General features: G+C 45.3%; 1 protein-coding gene across 1 annotated transcript in view; it reads right to left on the reverse strand.

The window, feature by feature from the left end:
• Nucleotides 1-3584: 3584 nt before the first annotated feature.
• LOC110536477 (phosphatidate cytidylyltransferase 1) overlaps nt 3585-27337 on the reverse strand; it is a 51963-nt gene continuing 28210 nt past the window's right edge. Inside the window, exons 6-14 of the mRNA XM_036936508.1 lie at nt 24070-24209; nt 20100-20158; nt 16568-16650; nt 12623-12710; nt 11002-11070; nt 10735-10887; nt 9341-9460; nt 8675-8778; nt 3585-4901 (exon numbers count right to left, since the gene is read on the reverse strand). Of these exons, the coding sequence (XP_036792403.1) occupies nt 4775-4901; nt 8675-8778; nt 9341-9460; nt 10735-10887; nt 11002-11070; nt 12623-12710; nt 16568-16650; nt 20100-20158; nt 24070-24209 (943 nt within the window). The 3' untranslated portion in view covers nt 3585-4774. The remainder of the gene's footprint in view (nt 4902-8674; nt 8779-9340; nt 9461-10734; nt 10888-11001; nt 11071-12622; nt 12711-16567; nt 16651-20099; nt 20159-24069; nt 24210-27337) is intronic.

The following is a 27337-nucleotide window of genomic DNA, read 5'->3' on the forward strand; positions in this document are numbered from 1 at the left end:
TTTCACTAATGCAATGTTCTACGTGGTAGTACCTTTCGCACCACCAAAAGGGTTCTACTTAGAAGCATAAAAAAAGGGTTTTTCGTATGGGGCCAAACCAAGAACTCTTGATTTCTATCATCCATGTGCATCTGTCAAGTTCATGTGTTTTAATAAGAAACAGAAACAATCTATAAAAATCTAATCCCAAGCAGGAACCAATAGAGAGAGAGAAGCCGTTTGGCCAATGGGGAGGGCTTTAGAAGTGACACCACAATTCTACAGTACAAAACTAGTTCCACAAATCCACAGAAGAGAGCAGTTACTTCAACATGAGAAAGGAAACCAGGAAGCACAAAAAAAATGTATCTGGAGGAAATAAATACGTAAAAACCCCAAAGTAAGGAAGTGTTTCAGACCGTGATTTGGTAAACGTTTCTGGAAGAATCTCTCTCTGCTAATCAGAACAGATGAAGGTTTGGATTCAAATCAATCAAAAGACACAAGATGGATTTTTTTTTCTCTCTCCAATGCAACAACAAAAAAAAACACCCTTTCTTTGAATCATTCAAACGAGTGAGAGTTTGTTTTCTGATTATTTTTCAACCAGTAAACATTGTTTATCAAATCACGACTTTCATGTTCCGCAAAGTGGTAATGTTTTTCCACGGTGCAGGTTTTTCTGTATTGGTGTTTGATTGAATACCAGCCTAACACAGAAGCCCCATCCATATGCCTTTATAGATTCAAAAATCAACCACATTTCTGAAAGATACAGCTACTCTTCTGAATATAATATACTTTATATACACTCAGTTTCCAGTTTATTAGGTACACCCATCTAGTACCAGGTTGGACTCCACTTTGCGTTCAGAACAGCCTGAATTATTCCGGACATGGAAACCTTGCTCAAATTGGCAGCAAGGGACCTAACGTGTGCCAGAAAAACATTCCCGACATCACCACCACCAGCCTATACCGTTGACACCAGGCAGGATGGGACCATGGACTCGTGCTGCTTACGCTAAATCCTGACCCTGCCATCAGCATGATGCAACAGGAACTGGGATTTGTCAGACCAGGCGATGTTTTTCCACTCTTCAGTTGTCCAGTGTTGGTGATGGCGTCCCTGCTGGATCCGCTTCTTCTTGTTGTTTTTAGTTGATTGGAGTGGAACCCGGTCCGAAGAGTTGTGCGTTCCAAGATGCTGTTCAGCAAACCACTGTTATACTGTGCCTGTTATTTGCCCGCCTGTTCACTTGCACGATTCTTGCCATTCTCCTTCGACTTTCTCTTCAACAAGCTGTTTTCGTCCGCAGGACTCCCGCTGACTGTCGCGAGTGGAAAAACCCAGGAGGCCGGCCATTTCCGAGATACTGGAACCAACGATCACACCACGCCCAGTCACTTGGGTCACTAGTTTTCCCCCATTCTAACGGTCAATGGAACAGTAACAATGTCTCGATGCCTGTCTGATTCCTTTATATAGGAAACCACATCCACTTGACTCACTGTAGGAGCAAAGCATTTATGTGGTGTACCTAATAAACTGGCCACTGAGTGTGTGTGTGTACACGCACTGTAATTCGCCTCACACTGCAATCATAACATGAAATGTTACCAAATTATCTCAATACCAACCCCTTTATGAGCAATACAACAAATAAGTAGACTTCTAAAATGTTATTTTCTACAACATTTTTTTTTTTACAAAAGATCGAGTCTGGTAAGAAAAATAATAGGAATATTGGAACAGTTGAATGGTTCAGGTCAGCTGAAGAGAGATGGACAATCAACTATAGTGCAACTCAAATAATTGGTTAAAAAGGCTAGACAGAAAAAGGTTGTTAAAAAATGATAATCTTTCACAATCTCAAGTTTAAGTTACCTCAGACATTCTCACATCAGCAGCCACCAGTTCACCTTATATGTTAATAGATGCCCCCCCCCCCCAAAAAAAAAGATTAGACCCCCTTCCCACCTAGCTACCTATTCAACCACAGTTTATTAATGCTATTGCCACAGATAAATAATAACGTCCCATTGGATGGTTATTTTGCATATAGTTTTCATAGTTTAAAGATTTGATATTTAAGTCTTTGTTCAGATATGATATTCTTATGTACAGTAATACATTGGAGATATGTACACAGTGTAATGCTGGTTGCTATAGTTGCCAAATTCTGGTAACTTTCCCCAAATTCCCAGAAATCCCGGTTGGAGGATATCGGATTTCTTGCTTATTCCCTCCCGATTTTTGGGGAATATTACAACTAGGATTTCTTGAAATGTAGCTCGTTATTTTGAAAATTACTGTAATTGTTCTGCATTTGTTTACAGTGATCCATACCTACAGAAATGCACTACCAGTCAAAAGTTTGGACACACCTACTCATTTAAGGATTTTTATTTTATTTTACTATTTTCTACATTGTAAAATAATAGTGAAGACATCAAAACTATGAAATAACACACATGGAATCACGTTGTAACCAAAATATATTTTATTTTAGATTCTTCAAAGTAGCCACCCTTTGCTTTGAAGGCAGCTTTGCACACTATTGGTGTTCTCTCAACCAGATTCACCTGGAATGCTTTTCCAACAGTCTTGGGAGTTCCCACATATGATGAGCACTTGTTGGCGGCTGCTTTTCCTTCACGCTGCGGTCCGACTCATCCCAAACCATTTCAACTGGGTTGAGGTCAGGTGATTGTGGAGACCAGGTCATCTGATGCAGCACTCCATCACTCTCCTTCTTGGTCAAATAGCCCTTACACAGCCTGGAGGTGTGTTGGGTCATTGTCCTGTTGAAAAACAAATGATAGTCCCACTAAGCACAAACCAGATGGGATGGCGTTTCACTGGAGAATGCAGTGGTAGCCATGGTGGTTAAGTGTGCCTTGAATTCTGTGAAGTAAATCACAGACTGTCACCTGCAAAAGCACCATCACACCACCTCCTTCATGCTTCACGGTGAGAACCACACATGCAGAGATCGTCCGTTCACCTACTCTGCGTCTCACAAAGACACGGTGGTTTGAACCAAAAACCTCAAATTTGGACTCATCAGACCAAAGGACAGATTTCCACTGGTCTAATGTCCATTGCTCTTGTTTCTTGGCCCAAGCAAGTCTCTTCTTCTTATCGGTGTCCTTTCGTAGTGTTTTTTTGTTGTTGCAGAAATTCGACCATGAAGGTCTGATTCACTCCGTCTCCTCTGAACAGTTGACTGCACTTGAAGAAACTTTCAAAGTTCTCGAAATGTTCCGGATTGACTGACCTTCATGTCTTAAAGTAATGATGGACTGTACTTTTTCTTTGCATATTTGAGCTGTTCTTGCCATAATATGGACTTGGTCTTTTAGCAAATAGGGCTGTCTTCTGTATACCACTCCTACCTTGTCACAACACAACTGATTGGCTCAAACGCATTAAGAAGGAAAGTAATTGCACAAATGAACTTTTAACAAGGCACACCTGTTAATTGAAATGCATTCCAGGTGACTACCTCATGAAGCTGGTTGAGAGAATGCCAATAGTGTGCAAAGCTGTCATCAAGGCACTGGGCGGCTACTTCGAAGAATCTCAAATATAAATTATATTTTGATTTGTTTAACACATTTTTGATTACTGTGTTATTTCATAGTTTTGATGTCTTCACTATTATTCTACAATGTAGAAGATAGTAAAAGATAAAGAAAAACGTTTGAATGGTAGTGTGCATTATAGCGCGAGGTGAAGTTCCAATACCTAACAGTAGATCAATCTAGAAACTAAAACCTCTTCAGAAGAAAAATAGCTTATTTCAGTTGTAATGAACGATAGGACTTAGGAACATGCTTAAACGTTTTAGATCGTATTATTGTCGTATACGTCACGTTGACGTGAAGACCATCATCTCTGATATAGACAGATACATACTATCATTAAATAAACACCGTGCCCAAGTCAAGTGTGTTTAGTATCTTCAACATATTAGGGCAGCGCCCAAAAAAAGTTCATTAGTGCACACTTTAGCAAAACATTATGCAACAGAAAACAGACGTTTCTAAATTGGACAAATTCAGGTCAGTACCTCCCTGTTCCGGTCCGTTTTTCTTCTAGTGAATAAGACCCTGCTGTTGCTCCAAGCCAACACCAACCCAGGATAAACTGGTATCCTGCCCTGTGTCTTCCTTCAGTTCGGATAAAATCACTGTAATAATCTCCATCCATCCACAGGGTGACCGCCAGTCACTGTCCCCTACAGTACGCTATGATACAAACCACATGCGTTCTTAACTAGGATCGTTGTTTCTTCAGAGCAACGCAGCCTTTAGTCTTTAAAATGTTGCTGCCGCTAGTTAGCATGGTAGCATTACATTGGCTTACTGTAGTTTGTTGGTGCAGGTGCAGGTGCTCGTGCAGGTCCCAGTGGTACATGTAAAGTCGCGAAAGTTTTGTTGTTATTTGTAAAAGGTAACGTCTTGTTGTTGGGAGCAACACCTTAGTTCACAGTAATGAGGACTGGTTAAAAGAACAAGAAAAACAAAACAGTCGTTGTTCAGAAGAGTTTCTGGAAGAAGGTAGAAAATCACCAAAAAAAGATGATTGCCGTGTGTGGTCATCTACACCCCGTCCCAAAATGGCTGCGGTGCCATTTTTTCCCCCTCTCGCATTACATGACATAGATCCAGAAAAACTAGATGTGTAAATCTAGTAACACACAAGCAGCCAAAATAAAATTTCTCTCGGACACACTCTCTCTCTGTGTGTGTGTGTGTGTGTGTGTGTGTGTGTGTGTGTGTGTGTGTACTACATGGCAACAGGGGGCAGTATTCCCCTGTCTCTCAGGCGGTCTCTCATGGCGTTGAATATACTGAGCTGCTGCTCTGGCTGCAGGACCAACAGCTGCTGTAACACCTTGCTGGGGTTGGGACCTCTGGAACACAGACATAACATTAACATATTGTAATATAAACAGCTGCTGGGACCCCTGGAACACAGACATAACATTAACATATTATAATATAAACAGCTGCTAGGGTTGGGACCCCTGGAACACAGACATCACATGTCATTAATTATTTTTGAAGTCAGTTTGGTTTCAGTTAGTTTTTATTTATTTTAAGAATCCCAATTTATATTTCAATAATTTTTGGCAAACATTGAATGCTGTAACACAGAATAAAATAAAAGTCCCATCATGGTATAGTGACTGACCCATTACTGCTTATTAACATTACTTTAATACAATATTACAGTGATTTTTTATTTATTTAACTAGGCAAGTCAGTTAAAGAACAAATTCTTATTTTCAATGACGGCCTAGGAACAGTGGGTTAACTGCCTGTTCAGGGGCAGAACGACAGATTTGTACCTTGTCAGCTCGGGGATTTGCAACCTTCCGGTTACTAGTCCAACTCTCTAACCACTAGTCTACCCTGCCGCCCCGTTATGTTATGGCGTATATTACATTAGTTTTATTTGATTACTTTATTATTTCATTCCAAGTCATCATCTCATCTCTATAGAGCTGCTGTCTGACAAAAATCACTATTTTAGTAGTTCTTCACAGTAAATAAGGTATACTTTTATGACTGCTGAATGCCAACTATCAAATCACTTAGATCACATATTTTCAGGTAGCGATACCTCAAAGCAATTTGTCTCTATGTATCCCCTCTTGATTGTGCATTATTCTGTTCCTTATGTAGCAGGCGTGCAAAGGATTATGGTCATTGTAGTTAATAGTACATAAAACGTGGTTAAAATTTGGTTAGGACATCTACTTTGTGCATGACACAAGTCATTTTTCCAACAATTGTTTACAGACAGATTATTTAACTTATAATTCACTGTATCACAATTCCGGTGGGTCAGAAGTTTACATAGACTAAGTTGACTGTGGCTTTAAACAGCTTGGAAAATTCCAGAAAATTATGTCTTGGCTTTAGAGGGTAATTGACATACTTTGAGTCAATTGGAGGTGTACCTGTGGATGTATTTCAAGGCCTACCTTCAAACTCCGTGCCTCTTTGCTTGACATCACGGGAAAATCAAAAGAAATCAGCCAAGACCTCCACAAGTCTGGTTCATCCTTGGGAGCAATTTCAAAACGCCTGAAGGTACCATGTTCATCTGTACAAACAGTACGCAAGTATAAACACCATGGGACCACGCAGCTGTCATACCACTCAGGAAGGAGACGCGTTCTGTCTCCTAGAGATTAACGTACTTTGGTGAGAAAAGTGCAAATCAATACCAGAACAGCAGCAAAGGACCTTGAAGATGCTGGAGGAAACAGGTACAAAAGTATCTATATCCACAGTTAAATGAGTCCAACATCGACATAACCTGAAAGGCCATTCAGCAAGGAAGAAGGCACTGCTCCAAAACCGCCATAAAATAGCCAGACTACGGTTTGCACATGGGGAAAAAGATTTTGGAGAAATGTACTCTGGTCTGATGAAACAAAAATAGAACAATTTGGCCATAATGACCATCGTTATGTTTGGAGGAAAAAGGGGGAAGCTTGCAGGCTGAAGAACACCATCCCAACCGTGAAGCACGGGGTGGCAGCATCATGTTGTGGGGGTGCTTTGCTGCAGGAGGGACTGGTGCACTTCACAAAATAGATGGCATCATGCGGAAAGAAAATTATGTGGATATATTGAAGCAACATCTCAAGACATCAGTGGTCGCAAATGGGTCTTCCAAATGGACAATGACCCCAAGCATACTTCCAAAGTTGTGGCAAAATGTCTTAAGGACAACAAAGTCAAGGTATTGGACTGGCCATAACAAAGCCCTGACCTCAATCCCATAGAAAATTTGTGGGCAGAACTGAAAAAGTGTGTGCGAGCAAGGAGGCCTACAAACCTGACTCCATTACACCAGCTCTGTCAGGAGGAATGGGCCAAAATTCACTCAACTTATTGTAGGAAGCTTGTGGAAGGCTACCCAAAACATTTGACCCAAGTTAAACAATTTAAAGGCAATGCTACCAAATACTAATTGAGTGTATGTAAACTTCTGACCCACTGGGAATGTGATGAAAGAAATACAAGCTGAAATAAATCATTCTCTACTATTATTCTGACATTTCACATTCTTAAAATAAAGTGGTGATCCTAACTGACCTAAGACAGGGAATTTGTACTAGGATTAAATGTCAGGAATTGTGAAAAACGGAGTTTAAATGTATTTGGCAAAGGTGTACGTAAACTTCTGACTTCAACTGTATCCAAACAGTGCTCTGGCATAGCTACACAGTCATCTGGCATAAGGTTCTGGTGTTTTGGGGGATTGGTATGGGTCACTGTCTGTAAGATATTTTATATTCATGCTTTGCTTTAGCAGTGATCTACCCTGAAGGAGCAGAGCCTATATCACCACAACTTGCATTATAAGCTGCGAGGGAATCTTCCTGGCTAGGTGAATGTGACGACCCTTCCCTGATGATGCTGGCTAGGTGAATGTGACGACCCTTACCTGATGATGCTGGCTAGGTGAATGTGACGACCCTTCCCTGATGATGCTGGCTAGGTGAATGTGACGACTCTTCCCTGATGATGCTGGCTAGGTGAATGTGACGACCCTTACCTGATGATGCTGGCTAGGTGAATGTGACGACCCTTACCTGATGATGCTGGCTAGGTGAATGTGACGACCCTTCCCTGATGATGCTGGCTAGGTGAATGTGACGACCCTTCCCTGATGATGCTGGCTAGGTGAATGTGACGACCCTTACCTGATGATGCTGGCTAGGTGAATGTGACAACCCTTACCTGATGATGCTGGCTAGGTGAATGTGACAACCCTTACCTGATGATGCTGGCTAGGTGAATGTGACGACCCTTCCCTGATGATGCTGGCTAGGTGAATGTGACGACTCTTCCCTGATGATGCTGGCTAGGTGAATGTGACGACCCTTACCTGATGATGCTGGCTAGGCGAATGTGACGACCCTTCCCTGATGATGCTGGCTAGGTGAATGTGACGACCCTTACCTGATGATGCTGGCTAGGTGAATGTGACGACCCTTCCCTGATGATGCTGGCTAGGTGAATGTGACGACCCTTACCTGATGATGCTGGCTAGGTGAATGTGACAACCCTTACCTGATGATGCTGGCTAGGTGAATGTGACAACCCTTACCTGATGATGCTGGCTAGGTGAATGTGACGACTCTTCCCTGATGATGCTGGCTAGATGAATGTGACGACCCTTCCCTGATGATGCTGGCTAGGTGAATGTGACGACCCTTCCCTGATGATGCTGGCTAGGTGAATGTGACGACTCTTCCCTGATGATGCTGGCTAGGTGAATGTGACGACCCTTACCTGATGATGCTGGCTAGGTGAATGTGACAACCCTTACCTGATGATGCTGGCTAGGTGAATGTGACAACCCTTACCTGATGATGCTGGCTAGGTGAATGTGACGACTCTTCCCTGATGATGCTGGCTAGATGAATGTGACGACCCTTCCCTGATGATGCTGGCTAGGTGAATGTGACGACCCTTCCCTGATGATGCTGGCTAGGTGAATGTGACGACTCTTCCCTGATGATGCTGGCTAGGTGAATGTGACGACCCTTACCTGATGATGCTGGCTAGGTGAATGTGATGACCTTTACCTGATGAAGCTGGCTAGGTTAAAGTGATGACCCTTACCTGATGAAGCTGGCTACTTTAAAGTGACGAAGCTTACCTGATGAAGCTGGCTATGTAAACGTGAGTGAATGTAGCCATCAGATACTGACAGTCAAAGCGATCCATGATGCCCCCGTGACCAGGGATGGTGTCTGCAAAGTCCTGACAGGAGAGAGAGAAGTTTTTACAGAGAAGGACCTGAGAGCGAGCGAGAGATACGCTTTTTAGTGGAGTTTGGAGTGTGACTGTTTGAGGTTGTGGACAGGTGTCTTTTATACTGATAACAAGTTCAAACAGGTGCCATTAATACAGGTAACGAGTGGAGGACAGAGGAGCCTCTTAAAGAAGAAGTTACAGGTTTGTGAGAGCCAGAAATCTTGGTTGTTTGTAGGTGACCAAATACTTATTTTCCACCATAATTTGCAAATAAATTCATAAAAAATCCTACAATGTGATTTTCTGGATTTTTTTTCTCATTTTGTCTGTCATAGTTGAAGTGTACCTATGATGAAAATTACAGGCCTCTCTCATCTTTTTAAGTGGGTGAACTTGCACAATTGGTGGCTGACTAAATACTTTTTTGCCCCACTGTAAGTTATTACAGAGAAGGTCCTGAGAGCGAGCGAGAGCGAGAGATAGATAAGTTATTACAGAGAAATCACAGATTGTGTCTTTAAGGTATCCATGGAGATCACCCTACGCCAGCCTGTGTGTGTTCTCTCACTTTGATCTGGAACGCTCGCTTGAAGCCGCTGGCGAAGAATCCTCCAAAGGGACCAATCAGAGAGGCGAAGGTGGAGAGCACCACACTGTGGATCTGATACGGGTACAGGTTCACCGTTTTCTGTAGAGACGGACACACACGTTGTTTAGGGTTTCCGATTGGACTCACTAAAACAAGTACCACTATGTATTAGTAAATACAACTCAGTATTGACCATGTCTAGAACACACGACAACAACTCAGTATTGACCATGTCTAGAACACACAACAACTCAGTATTGACCATGTCTAGAACACACGACAACAGACTCTCTCTCTCTCTCTGTCTCTCACATCCTCACCAGACCAGTAACAGACTCTCTCTCTCTCTCTGTCTCTCACATCCTCACCAGACCAGTAACAGACCAGTCTGCCTGTCTAGAACACACAACAGACTCTCTCTCTCTGTCTCCCATCCTCACCAGACCAGTAACAGACTCTCTCTCTCTCTCACATCCTCTCCAGACCAGTAACAGACTCTCTCTCTCTCTCTCTCTCTCTCTCTCCCATCCTCAACAGACCAGTAACAGACCAGTCTGCCTGTCTAGAACACACGACAACATACTCTCTCGGTCTCCCATCCTCAACAGACCAGTAACAGACTCTCTCTCTCTCTCTCTCTTTCTCGCATCCTCACCAGACCAGTAACAGACTCTCTCTCTCTCTCTCTCGCATCCTCACCAGACCAGTAACAGACTCTCTCTCTCTCGGTCTCCCATCCTCAACAGACCAGTCTGCCTGTCTAGAACACACGACAACAGATTCTCTCTCTCTCGCATCCTCACCAGACCAGTAACACACTCTCTCTCTCTCTCTCTCTCTCTCTCTCTCTCTCTCTCTCTCTCTCTCTCTCTCTCTCTCTCTCTCTCTCTCTCTCTCTCTCTCTCTCTCTCTCTCTCTCTCTCTCTCTCTCTCTCTCTCTCTCTCTCTCTCTCTCTCTCTCTCTCTCTCTCTCTCTCTCTCTCTCTCTCTCTCTCTCTCTCTCTCTCTCTCTCTCTCTCTCTCTCTCTCTCTCTCTCTCTCTCTCTCTCTCTCTCATCCTCACTAGACCAGTAACAGACCAGTCTGCCTGTCTAGAACACACAACAGACTCTCTCTCTCTGTCTCCCATCCTCACCAGACCAGTAACAGACTCTCTCTCTCTCTCTCACACATCCTCTCCAGACCAGGAACAGACTCTCCCTCTCGCATCCTCACTAGACCAGTAACAGACTCTCTCTCTCGGTCTCGCATTCTCACCAGACCAGTAACAGACCAGTCTGCCTATTAATGTCTAAGAGATCTAGGAGCACATGAAACCATATTTTGAATTCTTCAACTGGGGATTTCTAGGAACGTTTCAGGAATTTCCTTACCCATGTGAGGACGTTCTGGACAGCGAAGGGAAATGTGTACTGTTGCATCACAAAGATGTCAGAGGGTTCACAGTCCGCGGTGAAACGGTTGGTCTCGCTGTTGTACTCCACAGGACATACAAAGTACTGGAACTGAGCTAGCAGGTAGGCCAGCTAGGAGAAACACAGCAGAGGATCATCAGTGAGGATGGACACTTTATTTCCGTGCTCTAAATGTAAAAAGGTACGACCACTATCATCGTAACTTTACTGCGCTGTAGTACTCACTATGAAGCCACAGACCAGGGTCCCGAAGAAGCCTCCTATAAACCCCTCCCACGTCTTCTTAGGAGACAGCTGTAAGAAAATAAAAAAATATATACATTTCATTTGGAACGTGTTAGGCCCAATTATTTCTCTCTATGTATTTTAAAATTCATGAAATATATATATATATTTTTCATTGCAATTCCACTTCCTGAACTGGGAGTATAGAAACTGAATTGAGAGTTGAGTGGAGACAGATACAATAACAGCGTTTCACACAGGGGGATGACATAGCGTTTCGCACAGGGGATGACATAGCGTTTCACACAGGGGATGGCATTGCGTTTCACACAGGGGATGACATAGCGTTTCACACAGGGGATGACATAGCGTTTCACACAGGGGATGGCATAGCGTTTCACACAGGGGATGACATAGCGTTTCACACAGGGGATGACATAGCGTTTCACACAGGGGATGACATAGCGTTTCACACAGGGGATGACATAGAGTTTCACACATGAGATGACATAGCGTTTCACACAGGGGATGACATAGCGTTTCACACAGGGGATGACATAACGTTTCACACAGGGGATGACATAGCGTTTCACACAGGGGATGACATAGCGTTTCACACAGGGGATGACATAGAGTTTCACACATGAGATGACATAGCGTTTCACACAGGGGATGGCATAGCGTTTCACACAGGGGATGACATAGCGTTTCACACAGGGGATGACATAGCGTTTCACACAGGGGATGGCATAGCGTTTCACACAGGGGATGGCATAGCGTTTCACACAGGGGATGACATAGCGTTTCACACAGGGGATGACATAGCGTTTCACACAGGGGATGACAGTATCCAGCCTGTCCTGGCCTTACCTCAGTGTGCCAACCCTAACCCCAAGCCACATGTGACTCATCTTCACTGGGAAAGAAGAAGGTCATCTATCTGTCCTACAGCCATACTGAGAATCTCTGTCTGTTTCTCATTGTGTGTGTGTGTGTGTGTGTGTGTGTGTGTGTGTGTGTGCGTGTGTGCGTGAGTGTATGTGTGTGCGTAAGTGCGTGTATGTGTGTGCGTGCGTGCGTGTGTGTGCGTGCGTGCGTGTATGTGTGTGCGTGGAGGGGTTGGGTTTAAGCAAAAAAAGACTCATTGCAAGAATGTCCAATAAAGTATTCTTCTTCTTGGTTTTAGGAGCTCCTCTTCTTGGTTTTAGGAGCTCCTCTTCTTGGTTTTAGGAGCTCCTCTTCTCTTCGTGGATGGACTGGGATTAGGGTGGAATTGGGCCCAAAGTGACCCTGGTACAAACACGTCATATATTTAAGCAATAGGGAATCTCGGGGCTTTGTGGTATTATATGGCCAATATACCACGGCTAAGGGCTGTTCATGGCACGACACAACACGGAGTCCCGGGATACAGCCATCAACCGTGGTGTATTGGCCATATACCACAAAGTCCCCAGATGCCTTATTGCTATTATAAACTGGCTACCAACCTAATTACAGCAGTACAAGGAAATGCTCTGTCACATACGGTCTGATATACCAACGGCTATCAGCCAATCAGCATTTAGTGCTCAAACCACCCAGTTTATAATATATATATATATATATAATATAAGTGTACCTTAATGAGTGGCGTTCTGCCAAAGAAGAAACCAAACAGGTAGGCCATTATGTCATTGCATATCACTATGGAGATGGGGACGATGAACCTGGAAAACAACAACAACAAGATGTAAACATTGTCAAAGATTTGAAAAAACTGTTTAGTGGTTATAGACACCGCTTACATACAGATTCAATATACCGTAACATACCCGGTAGACTACCGCCCTACCGTAACATACCCGGTAAGCTACCGTCCTACCGTAACATACCCGGTAGACTACCGCCCTACCGTAACATACCCGGTAAGCTACCGCCCTACCGTAACATACCCGATAAGCTACCGTCCTACCGTAACATACCCGGTAAGCTACCGCCCTACCGCAACATACCTGGTAGTCTACCACTCTACCGGAACATACCTGGTAGGCTACCACTCTACCGTAACATACCCGATAGACTACCGCCCTACCGTAACATACCCGATAGACTACCGCAACATACCTGGTAGACTACCGCCCTACCGTAACATACACGATAGACTACCGCCCTACCGTAACATACCCGATAGACTACCGCAACATACCTGGTAGACTACCGCCCTACCGTAACATACCCGATAGACTACCGCCCTACCGTAACATACCCGATAGACTACCGCAACATACCTGGTAGACTACCGCCCTACCGTAACATACCCGGCAGACTACCGCAACATACCTGGTAGACTACCGCCCTACCGTAACATACCCGATAGACTACCGCCCTACCGTAACATAGCCGATAGACTACCGCAACATACTTGGTAGACTACCGCCCTACCGTAACATACCCGGTAGACTACCGCAACATACCTGGTAGACTACCGCCCTACCGTAACATACCCGGTAAGCTACCGCCCTACCGTAACATACCCGGTAAGCTACCGCCCTACCGTAACATACCCGGTAAGCTACCGCCCTACCGTAACATACCCGGTAAGCTACCGCCCTACCGCAACATACCTGGCAGTCTACCACTCTACCGGAACATACCTGGTAGGCTACCACTCTACCGTAACATACCTGGTAGTCTACCACCCTACCGCAACATACCTGGTAGTCTACCACAACATACCTGGTAGTCTACCGCTCTACCGCAACATACCTGGTAGTCTACCACCCTACCGCAACATACCTGGTAGTCTACCACCCTACCGTAACATACCCGGTAGGCTACCGTCCTACCGTAACATACCCGATAGACTACCGCAACATACCTGGTAGACTACCGCCCTACCGTAACATACCCGATAGACTACCGCCCTACCGTAACATACCCGGTAGACTACCGCAACATACCTGGTAGACTACCGCCCTACCGTAACATACCCGGCAGACTACCGCAACATACCTGGTAGACTACCGCCCTACCGTAACATACCCGATAGACTACCGCCCTACCGTAACATACCCGATAGACTTCCGCAACATACCTGGTAGACTACCGCCCTACCGTAACATACCCGGTAGACTACCGCAACATACCTGGTAGACTACCGCCCTACCGTAACATACCTGGTAGACTACCGGCCTACCGTAACATACCCGGTAGACTACCGCAACATACCTGGTAGACTACCGCCCTACCGCAACATACCTGGTAGACTACCGCAACATACCCGATAAGCTACCGTCCTACCGTAACATACCTGGTAGTCTACCACTCTACCGGAACATACCTGGTAGACTACCGGCCTACCGTAACATACCCGGTAGACTACCGCAACATACCTGGTAGACTACCGCCCTACCGCAACATACCTGGTAGACTACCGCAACATACCCGATAAGCTACCGTCCTACCGTAACATACCCGGTAAGCTACCGCCCTACCGTAACATACCTGGTAGTCTACCACTCTACCGGAACATACCTGGTAGGCTACCACTCTACCGTAACATACCTGGTAGGCTACCACCCTATCGCAACATACCTGGTAGTCTACCACCCTACCGCAACATACCTGGTAGTCTACCACAACATACCTGGTAGTCTACCGCTCTACCGCAACATACCTGGTAGTCTACCACCCTACCGCAACATACCTGGTAGTCTACCACCCTACCGTAACATACCCGGTAGGCTACCGTCCTACCGTAACATACCCGGTAGGCTACCGTCCTACCGTAACACACCCGATAGACTACCGCCCTACCGTAACATACCCGGTAGACTACCGCAACATACCTGGTAGACTACCGCCCTACCGTAACATACCCGGCAGACTACCGCAACATACCTGGTAGACTACCGCCCTACCGTAACATACCCGATAGACTACCGCCCTACCGTAACATACCCGATAGACTACCGCAACATACCTGGTAGACTACCGCCCTACCGTAACATACCCGGAAGACTACCGCAACATACCTGGTAGACTACCGCCCTACCGTAACATACCTGGTAGACTACCGCCCTACCGTAACATACCCGATAGACTACCACCCTACCGTAACATACCCGATAGACTACCGCAATATACCTGGTAGACTACCGCCCTACCGTAACATACCCGGTAGACTACCGCCCTACCGCAACATACCTGGTAGACTACCGCCCTACCGCAACATACCTGGTAGACTACCGCCCTACCGTAACATACCCGGTAGACTACCGTAACATACCTGGTAGACTACCACCCTACCGTAACATACCCGGTAGACTACTGCTTTAAAACTGCAACATTTTCTTTGCACCCCATGACAAAATGTGTAGAATTTCAGGAAATAAGCTTTAAAACGTGCAACATTCTCTTCACCAACAAGATCGGTTTGAACCGTTTGTGTCATGAACAGTGGCATGAGGGTGGGGGGGGGGGGGGGGGGTGTTCCCCATATGCTGGAAGGGCCCCCCCCCTGAGTGAAAAAGTTTAGGAACCCCTGATCTAGGGTTAATGTTCGATGAAAATGATAGACCTTTCAAACGTTATATGCAAGTGACTTGATGCCGACGGTAATATGGGTAAAATTGTTGAAATTCTGCTTTCACCAACCATCAGAATTGGTTAAAAAATAATCATAATAATTATGCATGCGATCATATTAGGCGATAATTAAGAGAAGTGATGGTGTCTGGAGGAAATGATCTCAAACGTTTCACCATGACAACATTATGAAGTACAGCCACATTGTCTAGGTGTCTGAAACGTGCCATAGAATTCACAGCTGGCAATGCCTCATCGCGGTTGGTGGGGAATAACCAACGTCAATGAGCGTCATCACTATCTTCCTTAAACTGCCGTTTAACCAGTTGAGATAAATCAACTCATTAAGTTTTACTCCTGGCTTAGAGTTAGTGCGGGCAGTGTTTTAACGTCACACTAAAACCTACTCTGGGCTGAGAGTTTATTTAGGATTAAAGCAGGATTCTTAGGACCTTTTCTGAGACGTTTCTGTGTGGGCCCGTGTCTGTCTGGGCGAGACGTTTCCTTGTGGATACGGGCCCTGGTCTGTCTGGGCGAGACATTTCCTTGTGGATACGGGCCCTGGTCTGTCTGGGCGAGACGTTTCCTTGTGGATACGGGCCCTGGTCTGTCTGGGCGAGACATTTCCTTGTGGATACGGGCCCCGGTCTGTCTGGGCGAGACGTTTCCTTGTGGATATGGGCCCTGGTCTGTCTGGGCGAGACGTTTCTTTGTGGATACGGGCCCTGGTCTGTCTGGGCGCAACGTTTCTATGTGACCAGAAACACTGATGCTTTGTCAAGGCTCTACGCTGACCTTTTTTACAAGGAGCATGTGACCTAAGTTGGAAAATGTAGGCGCACAATGACAAATATTTGGCGTAATAAAGCTAGAATCTGGTGCACTGGGGCTCCTAAATAAAAATGTCAGGTCGCACAGCAAAATATTTTGTGAGTAAACGGGTCGCATTGTAGAGCCCTGTGTGCATGTGTGTGAGTATGTGGTGTGTGTTTCTTACCAGATCATTCCTTCAAACAGGTTCTGAATGACTAGGTGAGACTGTGTAACCACGATCAGGAGGGTTACATGGGTCCACGCAAACTGGAGGGGCAAACCACACACACACACACACACACACACACACACACACACACGTTAGTGGTGGGGAATATGGATTGAGCACAGAGAGAAGTATAGTCAGTTCACTACTACTGACATCTACCACATCAATGACACAATGCTAGGCGGATGAAGATGCCTTTTACAAAGCAGGCTAGCAATGTGTGTGTGTTAGTGTGTGTGTGTGTGTGTGTGTGTGTGTGTGAGACGTACTGTCAATATAACACATAGCTGATCCTTTACGTTAAAAAGACACAGAGGTGATGGATGGAGACATTAAAATACAACATATTTGTGGAGGTGTGTGTGGTGTGTGTGGTGTGTGTGAGGGGAGAAAAACAAGCTATGCTGTAATCTAGAATGTTCTCTTGGGCCAGACCTAGTATAGTACAGCTGGTTCTACTGGCTGTAATCTAGAATGTTCTCTTGGGCCAGACCTAGTATAGTACAGCTGGTTCTACTGGCTGTAATCTAGAATGTTCTCTTGGGCCAGACCTAGTATAGTACAGCTGGTTCTACTGGCTGTAATCTAGAATATTCTCTTGGGCCAGACCTAGTATAGTACAGCTGGTTCTACTGGCTGTAATCTAGAATGTTCTCTTGGGCCAGACCTAGTATAGTACAGCTGGTTCTACTGGCTGTAATCTAGAATGTTCTCTTGGGCCAGACCTAGTATAGTACAGCTGGTTCTACTGGCTGTAATCTAGAATATTCTCTTGGGCCAGACCTAGTATAGTACAGCTGGTTCTACTGGCTGTAATCTAGAATGTTCTCTTGGGCCAGACCTAGTATAGTACAGCTGGTTCTACTGGCTGTAATCTAGAATGTTCTCTTGGGCCAGACCTAGTATAGTACAGCTGGTTCTACTGGCTGTAATCTAGAATATTCTCTTGGGCCAGACCTAGTATAGTACAGCTGGTTCTACTGGCTGTAATCTAGAATATTCTCTTGGGCCAGACCTAGTATAGTACAGCTGGTTCTACTGGCTGTAATCTAGAATGTTCTCTTGGGCCAGACCTAGTATAGTACAGCTGGTTCTACTGGCTGTAATCTAGAATGTTCTCTTGGGCCAGACCTAGTATAGTACAGCTGGTTCTACTGGCTACGTTTCAAACAACATTCCTACTCCCTATGTAGTCAACTACTTTTTAATAAACCGTAGCAAAAAAAGAGTGGTAAAACATAGTGCACTACATTCAGAATAGTGTGCCATTTGTGTCGTAGCCAGGGAGTAGGCTAGCCTGGTTACCATTCTGTTTGTGCCATCATGCCACTCCATACCATATATACAAGGAAGTGGAATGTTAGCACAAACCGTTCTGGTGCCCAGGCTATGCAGTACGGTGGATGGTATGCAGGGTGGTGGATGGTATGCAGTGTGGTGGATGGTATGCAGTGTGCAGTACGGTGGATGGTATGCAGGGTGGTGGATGGTATGCAGTGTGGTGGATGGTATGCAGTGTGGTGGATGGTATGCAGTGTGCAGTACGGTGGATGGTATGCAGTGTGCAGTACGGTGGTTGGTATGCAGGGTGGTGGATGGTATGTAGTGTGGTGGATGGTATGCAGTGTGGTGGATGGTATGCAGTGTGGTGGATGGTATGCAGTGTGGTGGATGGTATGCAGTGTGGTGGATGGTATGCAGTGGGGTGGATGGTATGCAGTGGGGTGGATGGTATGCAGTGGGGTGGATGGTATGCAGTGTGCAGTCCGGTGGATGGTATGCAGTGTGCAGTACGGTGGATGGTATGCAGTGTGCAGTACGGTGGATGGTATGCAGTGTGGTGGATGGTATGCAGTGTGGTGGATGGTATGCAGTGTGGTGGATGGTATGCAGTGGGGTGGATGGTATGCAGTGTGGTGGATGGTATGCAGTGTGCAGTACGGTGGATGGTATGCAGTGTGGTGGATGGTATGCAGTGTGCAGTACGGTGGATGGTATGCAGTGTGGTGGATGGTATGCAGTGTGCAGTACGGTGGATGGTATGCAGTGTGGTGGATGCTATGCAGTACGGTGGATGGTATGCAGTGTGGTGGATGGTATGCAGTGTGCAGTACAGTGGATGATATGCAGTGTGGTGGATGGTATGCAGTGTGCAGTACGGTGGATGGTATGCAGTGTGGTGGATGGTATGCAGTGTGGTGGATGGTATGCAGTATGGTGGATGGTATGCAGTATGGTGGATGGTATGCAGTGTGGTGGATGATATGCAGTGTGGTGGATGGTGTGCAGTGTGGTGGATGGTATGCAGTGTGCAGTACGGTGGTTGGTATGCAGGGTGGTGGATGGTATGCAGTGTGGTGGATGGTATGGTGGATGGGATGCAGTATGGTGGACGGTGTGCTGTGTGGTGGATGGTATGCAGTGTGGATGGTATGCAGTACGGTGGATGGTATGCAGTGTGGTGGATGGTATGCAGTGTGGTGGATGGTATGCAGTGTGCAGTACAGTGGATGGTATGCAGTGTGGTGGATGGTATGCAGTGTGGTATGCAGTGTGGTGGATGGTATGCAGTGTGCAGTACGGTGGATGGTATGCAGTGTGGTGGATGGTATGCAGTGTGCAGTACGGTGGATGGTATGCAGTATGGTGGATGGTGTGCTGTGTGGTGGATGGTATGCAGTGTGGATGGTATGCAGTGTGCAGTACGGTGGATGGTATGCAGTGTGGTGGATGGTATGCAGTGTGCAGTACGGTGGATGGTATGCAGTGTGGTGGATGGTATGCAGTGTGGTATGCAGTGTGGTGGATGGTATGCAGTGTGGTGGATGGTATGCAGTGTGCAGTACGGTGGATGGTATGCAGTGCGGTGGATGGTATGCAGTGTGGTGGATGGTATGCAGTACGGTGGATGGTATGCAGTGTGGTGGATGGTATGCAGTACGGTGGATGGTATGCAGTGTGGTGGATGGTATGCAGTGTGGTGGATGGTATGCAGTGTGCAGTACGGTGGATGGTATGCAGTGCGGGAGATGGTATGCAGTACGGTGGATGGTATGCAGTGTGGTGGATGGTATGCAGTGTGGTGGATGGTATGCAGTGTGGTGGATGGTATACAGTATGGTGGATGGTATAGAGTGTGGTGGATGGTATGCAGTGTGGTGGATGGTATGCAGTGTGGTGGATGGTATGCAGTGTGGTGGATGGAATGCAGTGTGCAGTACGGTGGATGGTATGCAGTGTGGTATACAGTATAGTGGATGGTATGCAGTGTGGTGGATGGAATGCAGTGTGCAGTACGGTGGATGGTATGCAGTGTGGTATACAGTATAGTGGATGGTATGCAGTGTGGTATACAGTATGGTGGATGGTATGCAGGGTGGTATACAGTATGGTATGCAGTGTGGTATACAGTATGGTGGATGGTATTCAGTGTGCAGTATGGTGGTGGTTAGTCAGTGGTATCCAGGGTTACTTGGCTCATACACACCATATAAAACTGCAGGCGGTAATGTTTCTTCACTAGACTCAGAACAAACATGCAGAAACCTGTGAAAAATCAAATAACATGCGATCAGTTTCACTGTACAAGGTGGGGGGGGGCATCATCATCATCATCATCATCACATCCATATAGTGCCGAGCCGTATGACCATTGTTACACTGAGTTGTCAAGACAGAACCCGACGTGGATCCAGGCTAATATAACTATGTAATTTGTGCTGAAGGCGTCGGTTAAAACGTTCATTAATACAAGTAACGAGTGGAGGACAGAGGAGCATCTTAAAGAAGAAGTTACAGGTCTGTGAGAGCCAGAAATCTTGCTTGTTTGTAGGTGACCAAATACTCATTTTCCACCATAATTTGCAAATAAATTCATTAAAAAATCCTACAATGTGATTTCTGGAATTTTTTTCTCATTTTGTCTGTCATAGTTGAGGTGTACCTATGATGAAAATTACAGGCCTCTCTCATCTTTTTAAGTGGGACAACTTGCACAATTGGTGGCTGACTAAATACTTTTTTGCCCCACTGTGTGTGTGTGTATATATATATAAAACACTTACGTCTATACATATCTGTTGTACTGTGGCTATATAGATAACATGTTGCATTAGCTGAATACTCGATTCTGATTGGTGTAGAGGGTTTTGTCGATTTTCTGATACACAACAAACATGATAAAATGGCTACGAAGACGCCGTTATTCTCTATGTTAAATGTTAGAGGGTTTCCTATATGGAAAATACAGTGCCTTGCGAAAGTATTCGGCCCCCTTGAACTTTGCGACCTTTTGCCACATTTCAGGCTTCAAACATAAAGATATAAAACTGTATTTTTTTGTGAAGAATCAACAACAAATGGGACACAATCATGAAATGGAACGACATTTATTGGATATTTCAAACTTTTTTAACAAATCAAAAACTGAACAATTGGGCGTGCAAAATTATTCAGCCCCTTTACTTTCAGTGCAGCAAACTCTCTCCAGAAGTTCAGTGAGGATCTCTGAATGATCCAATGTTGACCTAAATGACTAATGATGATAAATACAATCCACCTGTGTGGAAACAAGTCTCCGTATAAATGCACCTGCACTGTGATAGTCTCAGAGGTCCGTTAAAAGCGCAGAGAGCATCATGAAGAACAAGGAACACACCAGGCAGGTCCGAGATACTGTTGTGAAGAAGTTTAAAGCCGGATTTGGATACAAAAAGATTTCCCAAGCTTTAAACATCCCAAGGAGCACTGTGCAAGCGATAATATTGAAATGGAAGGAGTATCAGACCACTGCAAATCTACCAAGACCTGGCCGTCCCTCTAAACTTTCAGCTCATCCAAGGAGAAGACTGATCAGAGATGCAGCCAAGAGGCCCATGATCACTCTGGATGAACTGCAGAGATCTACAGCTGAGGTGGGAGACTCTGTCCATAGGACAACAATCAGTCGTATATTGCACAAATCTGACCTTTATGGAAGAGTGGCAAGAAGAAAGCCATTTCTTAAAGATATCCATAAAAAGTGTTGTTTAAAGTTTGCCACAAGCCACCTGGGAGACACACCAAACATGTGGAAGAAGGTGCTCTGGTCAGATGAAACCAAAATTGAACTTTTTGGCAACAATGCAAAACGTTATGTTTGGCGTAAAAGCAACACAGCTGAACACACCATCCCCACTGTCAAACATGGTGGTGGCAGCATCATGGTTTGGGCCTGCTTTTCTTCAGCAGGGACAGGGAAGATGGTTAAAATTGATGGGAAGATGGATGGAGCCAAATACAGGACCATTCTGGAAGAAAACCTGATGGAGTCTGCAAAAGACCTGTGACTGGGACGGAGATTTGTCTTCCAACAAGACAATGATCCAAAACATAAAGCAAAATCTACAATGGAATGGTTCAATAATAAACATATCCAGGTGTTAGAATGGCCAAGTCAAAGTCCAGACCTGAATCCAATCGAGAATCTGTGGAAAGAACTGAAAACTGCTGTTCACAAATGCTCTCCATCCAACCTCACTGAGCTCGAGCTGTTTTGCAAGGAGGAATGGGAAAAAATGTCAGTCTCTCGATGTGCAAAACTGATAGAGACATACCCCAAGCGACTTACAGCTGTAATCGCAGCAAAAGGTGGCGCTACAAAGTATTAACTTAAGGGGGCTGAATAATTTTGCACGCCCAATTTTTCAGGTTTTGATTTGTTAAAAAAGTTTGAAATATCCAATAAATGTCGTTCCACTTCATGATTGTGTCCCACTTGTTGTTGATTCTTCACAAAAAAATACAGTTTTATATCTTTATGTTTGAAGCCTGAAATGTGGCAAAAGGTCGCAAAGTTCAAGGGGGCCGAATACTTTCGCAAGGCACTGTATATGCACACATGACTGTTAGTCACTTTTGATGGAAAAAGTCCTGCTAAATGGCATAGACGTACAGTGCATTCGGAAAGTATTCAGACCCCTTGACCTTTTCCACATATTGTCACGTTACAGCCTTATTCTAAAATGGATTAAATAAAATGTTCCTCAACAATCTATACACAGTCCCCCATAATGACAGAGTGAAAACAGGCTTAGACATTTTTTAGCAAATTTAGGTTGAAGGAATTGTCCGTAGCGCACCGAGACAGGATTGTATCGAGGCACAGATCTGGGGAAGGGTACCAAAAAATGTCTGCAACATTGAAGGTCCCTAAGAACACAGTAGCCTCCATCATTATCAAATGTAAGAAGTTTGGAACCACCAAGACTCTTACTAGAGCTGGCCAAACTGAGCAATCAGGGGTGGAGAAGGGCCTTTGTCAGGGAGGAGACCAAGAACCCGATGGTCACTCTGACAGAGCTCCAGGGTTCCTCTGTGGAGATGGTTGTCCTTTTGGAAGGTTCTCCCATCTCTGCAGCACTCCACCAATCAGGCCTTTATGGTAGAGTGGTCAGACGGAAGCCACTCCTCAGTAAAAGGCACATGACAAGCCGCTTGGAGTTTGCCAAAAGGCACCTAAAAGGACTCAGACCATAAGGAAAAATATTTTCTGGTTTGATGAAACCAAGATTGAACTCTTTGGCCTGAATGCCAAGCGTCACGTCTGGAGGAAACCTGGAACCATCCCTACGGTGAAGCATGGTGGTGGCAGCATCATGCTGTGGGAATGTTTTTCAGCGGCAGAGACTTGGAGACTAGTCTGTATCGAGGGAAAGATGAACAGAGCAAAGTACAGAGAGATCCTTGATGAAAATCTGCTCCAGAGTGCTCAGCACCTCAGAATGGGGAAAAGGTTCACCTTCCAACAGGACAATGACCCTAAGCACACAGCCAAGACAACGCAGGAGTTTTCTTGGCTGTGACCTGATTGTCCTTGAGTTGCCCAGCCAGAGCCCGGACTTGAACCCGATCGAACATCTCTGGAGAGACCTGAAAAAAGATGTGCGGCAACGCTCCCCATCCAACCTGACAGAGCTTGAGAGGATCTGCAGAGAGGAATGGGAGAAACTCCTAAAATGCAGGTGTGCAAAGCTTGTAGCATCATACCCCAAGAAGACTCGAGGCTGTAATCACTGCCAAAGGTGCTTCAACACAGTACTGAGTAAAGGGTCTGAATACTTATGTAAATGCAATATTATTTTTATACTTTTGCAAATATATATATATAAAAAAAACGTTTTTGCTTTGTCATTATGGGGTATTGTGATGTCATTATGGGGTATTGTGATGTCATTATGGGGTATTGTGATGTCATTATGGGGTATTGTGATGTCATTATGGGGTATTGTGTGTAGATTGATGAGGGAGGGGGGGGACATTTGAACCCATTTTAGAATAAGACTAACGTAACAAAATGTGGAAAAATACACAAGGGGTCTGAATACTTTCCTAATGCGCCGTCTTCTTCTTCTTCTGTATTAAACACAGCACATGCTGTATCGATGGCTGTGTTTCCGCTGTGTTCCACCGAGGCTCACCTGCCAGGTAGAGAGTGAAGGAGATGAAGCGGTGGTATCGGACCAGGAACTGGAGTGAATCCTCTCTCTGAACCAACGCACCAAAGTACTCCGCCAACGTCTCACCGTAGAAGAAATAATTCACACAAATCAGGAAGTACCTGGAAGACAAACAAACAAAGATGGATACTGTGAATATGTAGTTCTCTCTTTAAATGTGTGTGTGTGTGTTTTGCATCACATAGGCCCTATTTATTCAGTTCACACAAATCAGGAAGTACCCGGAAGACAAACAAACAAAGATGGATACTGTGACTATGTAGTTCTCTCTTTAAATGTGTGTGTGTGTGTTTTGCATCACATCATGCCCTATTTATTCAGTTCACACAAATCAAAAAGTGACCTAAAGTTCCTGGAAAAACAGAGGAAGGATATTGTAATCCTTCCATTGGTTTAATGTGTGTTTTTTACCTCACATATTTGTTGGGTATCAAGGTTAGAGTTTGGTTGAGGTTGAGGTTAGGTTTGGTTGAGAGGGCTTCGTTGCAGTGGCCTTTGTTCAGGGTTGGCTTGACTGGTGTGTGTGAGTGTGTGTTGTGTGCCAAGGTTATTATGGTAAACTGAAACTAAAATTAGAAACTATTTTGTAAACTGAAATAAAATAAGAAAAACATTTAAAAAAACAAAGTGCACAAAAGCTGTACAGAAATTTAAAACTCAAAAGGGGAGAGGGCCACTCCATAATCACACTATTACATGGGGAGAGGGCCACTCCATATTCACACTATTACATGGGGAGAGGGCCACTCCATAATCACACTATTACATGGGGAGAGGGCCACTCCATAATCACACTATTACATGGAGAGAGGGCCACTCCATATTCACACTATTACATGGGGAGAGGGCCACTCCATATTCACACTATTACATGGGGAGAGGGCCACTCCATATTCACACTATTACATGGGGAGAGGGCCACTCCATATTCACACTATTACATGGGGAGAGGGCCACTCCATAATCACACTATTACATGGGGAGAGGGCCACTCCATATTCACACTATTACATGGGGAGAGGGCCACTCCATAATCACACTATTACATGGGGAGAGGGCCACTCCATATTCACACTATTACATGGGGAGAGGGCCACTCCATAATCACACTATTACATGGGGAGAGGGCCACTCCATATTCACACTATTACATGGGGAGAGGGCCACTCCATATTCACACTATTACATGGGGAGAGGGCCACTCCATATTCACACTATTACATGGGGAGAGGGCCACTCCATATTCACACTATTACATGGGGAGAGGGCCACTCCATATTCACACTATTACATGGGGAGAGGGCCACTCCATAATCACACTATTACATGGGGAGAGGGCCACTCCATAATCACACTATTACATGGGGAGAGGGCCACTCCATAATCACACTATTACATGGGGAGAGGGCCACTCCATAATCACACTATTACATGGGGAGAGGGCCACTCCATAATCACACTATTACATGGGGAGAGGGCCACTCCATATTCACACTATTACATGGGGAGAGGGCCACTCCATAATCACACTATTACATGGGGAGAGGGCCACTCCATAATCACACTATTACATGGGGAGAGGGCCACTCCATAATCACACTATTACATGGGGAGAGGGCCACTCCATATTCACACTATTACATGGGGAGAGGGCCACTCCATATTCACAATATTACATGGGGAGAGGGCCACTCCATATTCACACTATTACATGGGGAGAGGGCCACTCCATATTCACACTATTACATGGGGAGAGGGCCACTCCATATTGACACTATTACATGGGGAGAGGGCCACTCCATATTCACACTATTACATGGGGAGAGGGCCACTCCATATTCACACGATTACATGGGGAGAGGGCCACTCCATAATCACACTATTACATGGGGAGAGGGCCACTCCATAATCACACTATTACATGGAGAGACGGCCACTCCATAATCACACTATTACATGGGGAGAGGGCCACTCCATATTCACACTATTACATGGGGAGAGGGCCACTCCATAATCACACTATTACATGGAGAGACGGCCACTCCATAATCACACTATTACCAAGGGAGAGGGCCACTCCATAATCACACTATTACATGGGGAGAGGGCCACTCCATAATCACACTATTACATGGGGAGAGGGCCACTCCATAATCACACTATTACATGGGGAGAGGGCCACTCCATATTCACACTATTACATGGGGAGAGGGCCACTCCATATTCACACTATTACATGGGGAGAGGGCCACTCCATATTCACACTATTACATGGGGAGAGGGCCACTCCATATTCACACTATTACATGGGGAGAGGGCCACTCCATATTCACACTATTACATGGGGAGAGGGCCACTCCATATTCACACTATTACATGGGGAGAGGGCCACTCCATAATCACACTATTACATGGGGAGAGGGCCACTCCATAATCACACTATTACATGGGGAGAGGGCCACTCCATAATCACACTATTACATGGGGAGAGGGCCACTCCATAATCACACTATTACATGGGGAGAGGGCCACTCCATATTCACACTATTACATGGGGAGAGGGCCACTCCATATTCACACTATTACATGCGGAGAGGGCCACTCCATATTCACACTATTACATGGGGAGAGGGCCACTCCATATTCACACTATTACATGGGGAGAGGGCCACTCCATAATCACACTATTACATGGGGAGAGGGCCACTCCATATTCACACTATTACATGGGGAGAGGGCCACTCCATATTCACACTATTACATGGGGAGAGGGCCACTCCATATTCACACTATTACATGCGGAGAGGGCCACTCCATATTCACACTATTACATGGGGAGAGGGCCACTCCATATTCACACTATTACATGGGGAGAGGGCCACTCCATATTCACACTATTACATAGGGAGAGGGCCACTCCATATTCACACTATTACATGGGGAGAGGGCCACTCCATATTCACACTATTACATGGGGAGAGGGCCACTCCATATTCACACTATTACATGGAGAGACGGCCACTCCATATTCACACTATTACATGGAGAGACGGCCACTCCATATTCACACTATTACATGGGGAGAGGGCCACTCCATATTCACACTATTACATGGGGAGAGGGCCACTCCATATTCACACTATTACATGGGGAGAGGGCCACTCCATATTCACACTATTACATGGGGAGAGGGCCACTCCATATTCACACTATTACATGGGGAGAGGGC

This window comes from Oncorhynchus mykiss, chromosome 11, assembly GCF_013265735.2.
Source record: "Oncorhynchus mykiss isolate Arlee chromosome 11, USDA_OmykA_1.1, whole genome shotgun sequence".
Taxonomy (NCBI): domain Eukaryota; kingdom Metazoa; phylum Chordata; class Actinopteri; order Salmoniformes; family Salmonidae; genus Oncorhynchus; species Oncorhynchus mykiss.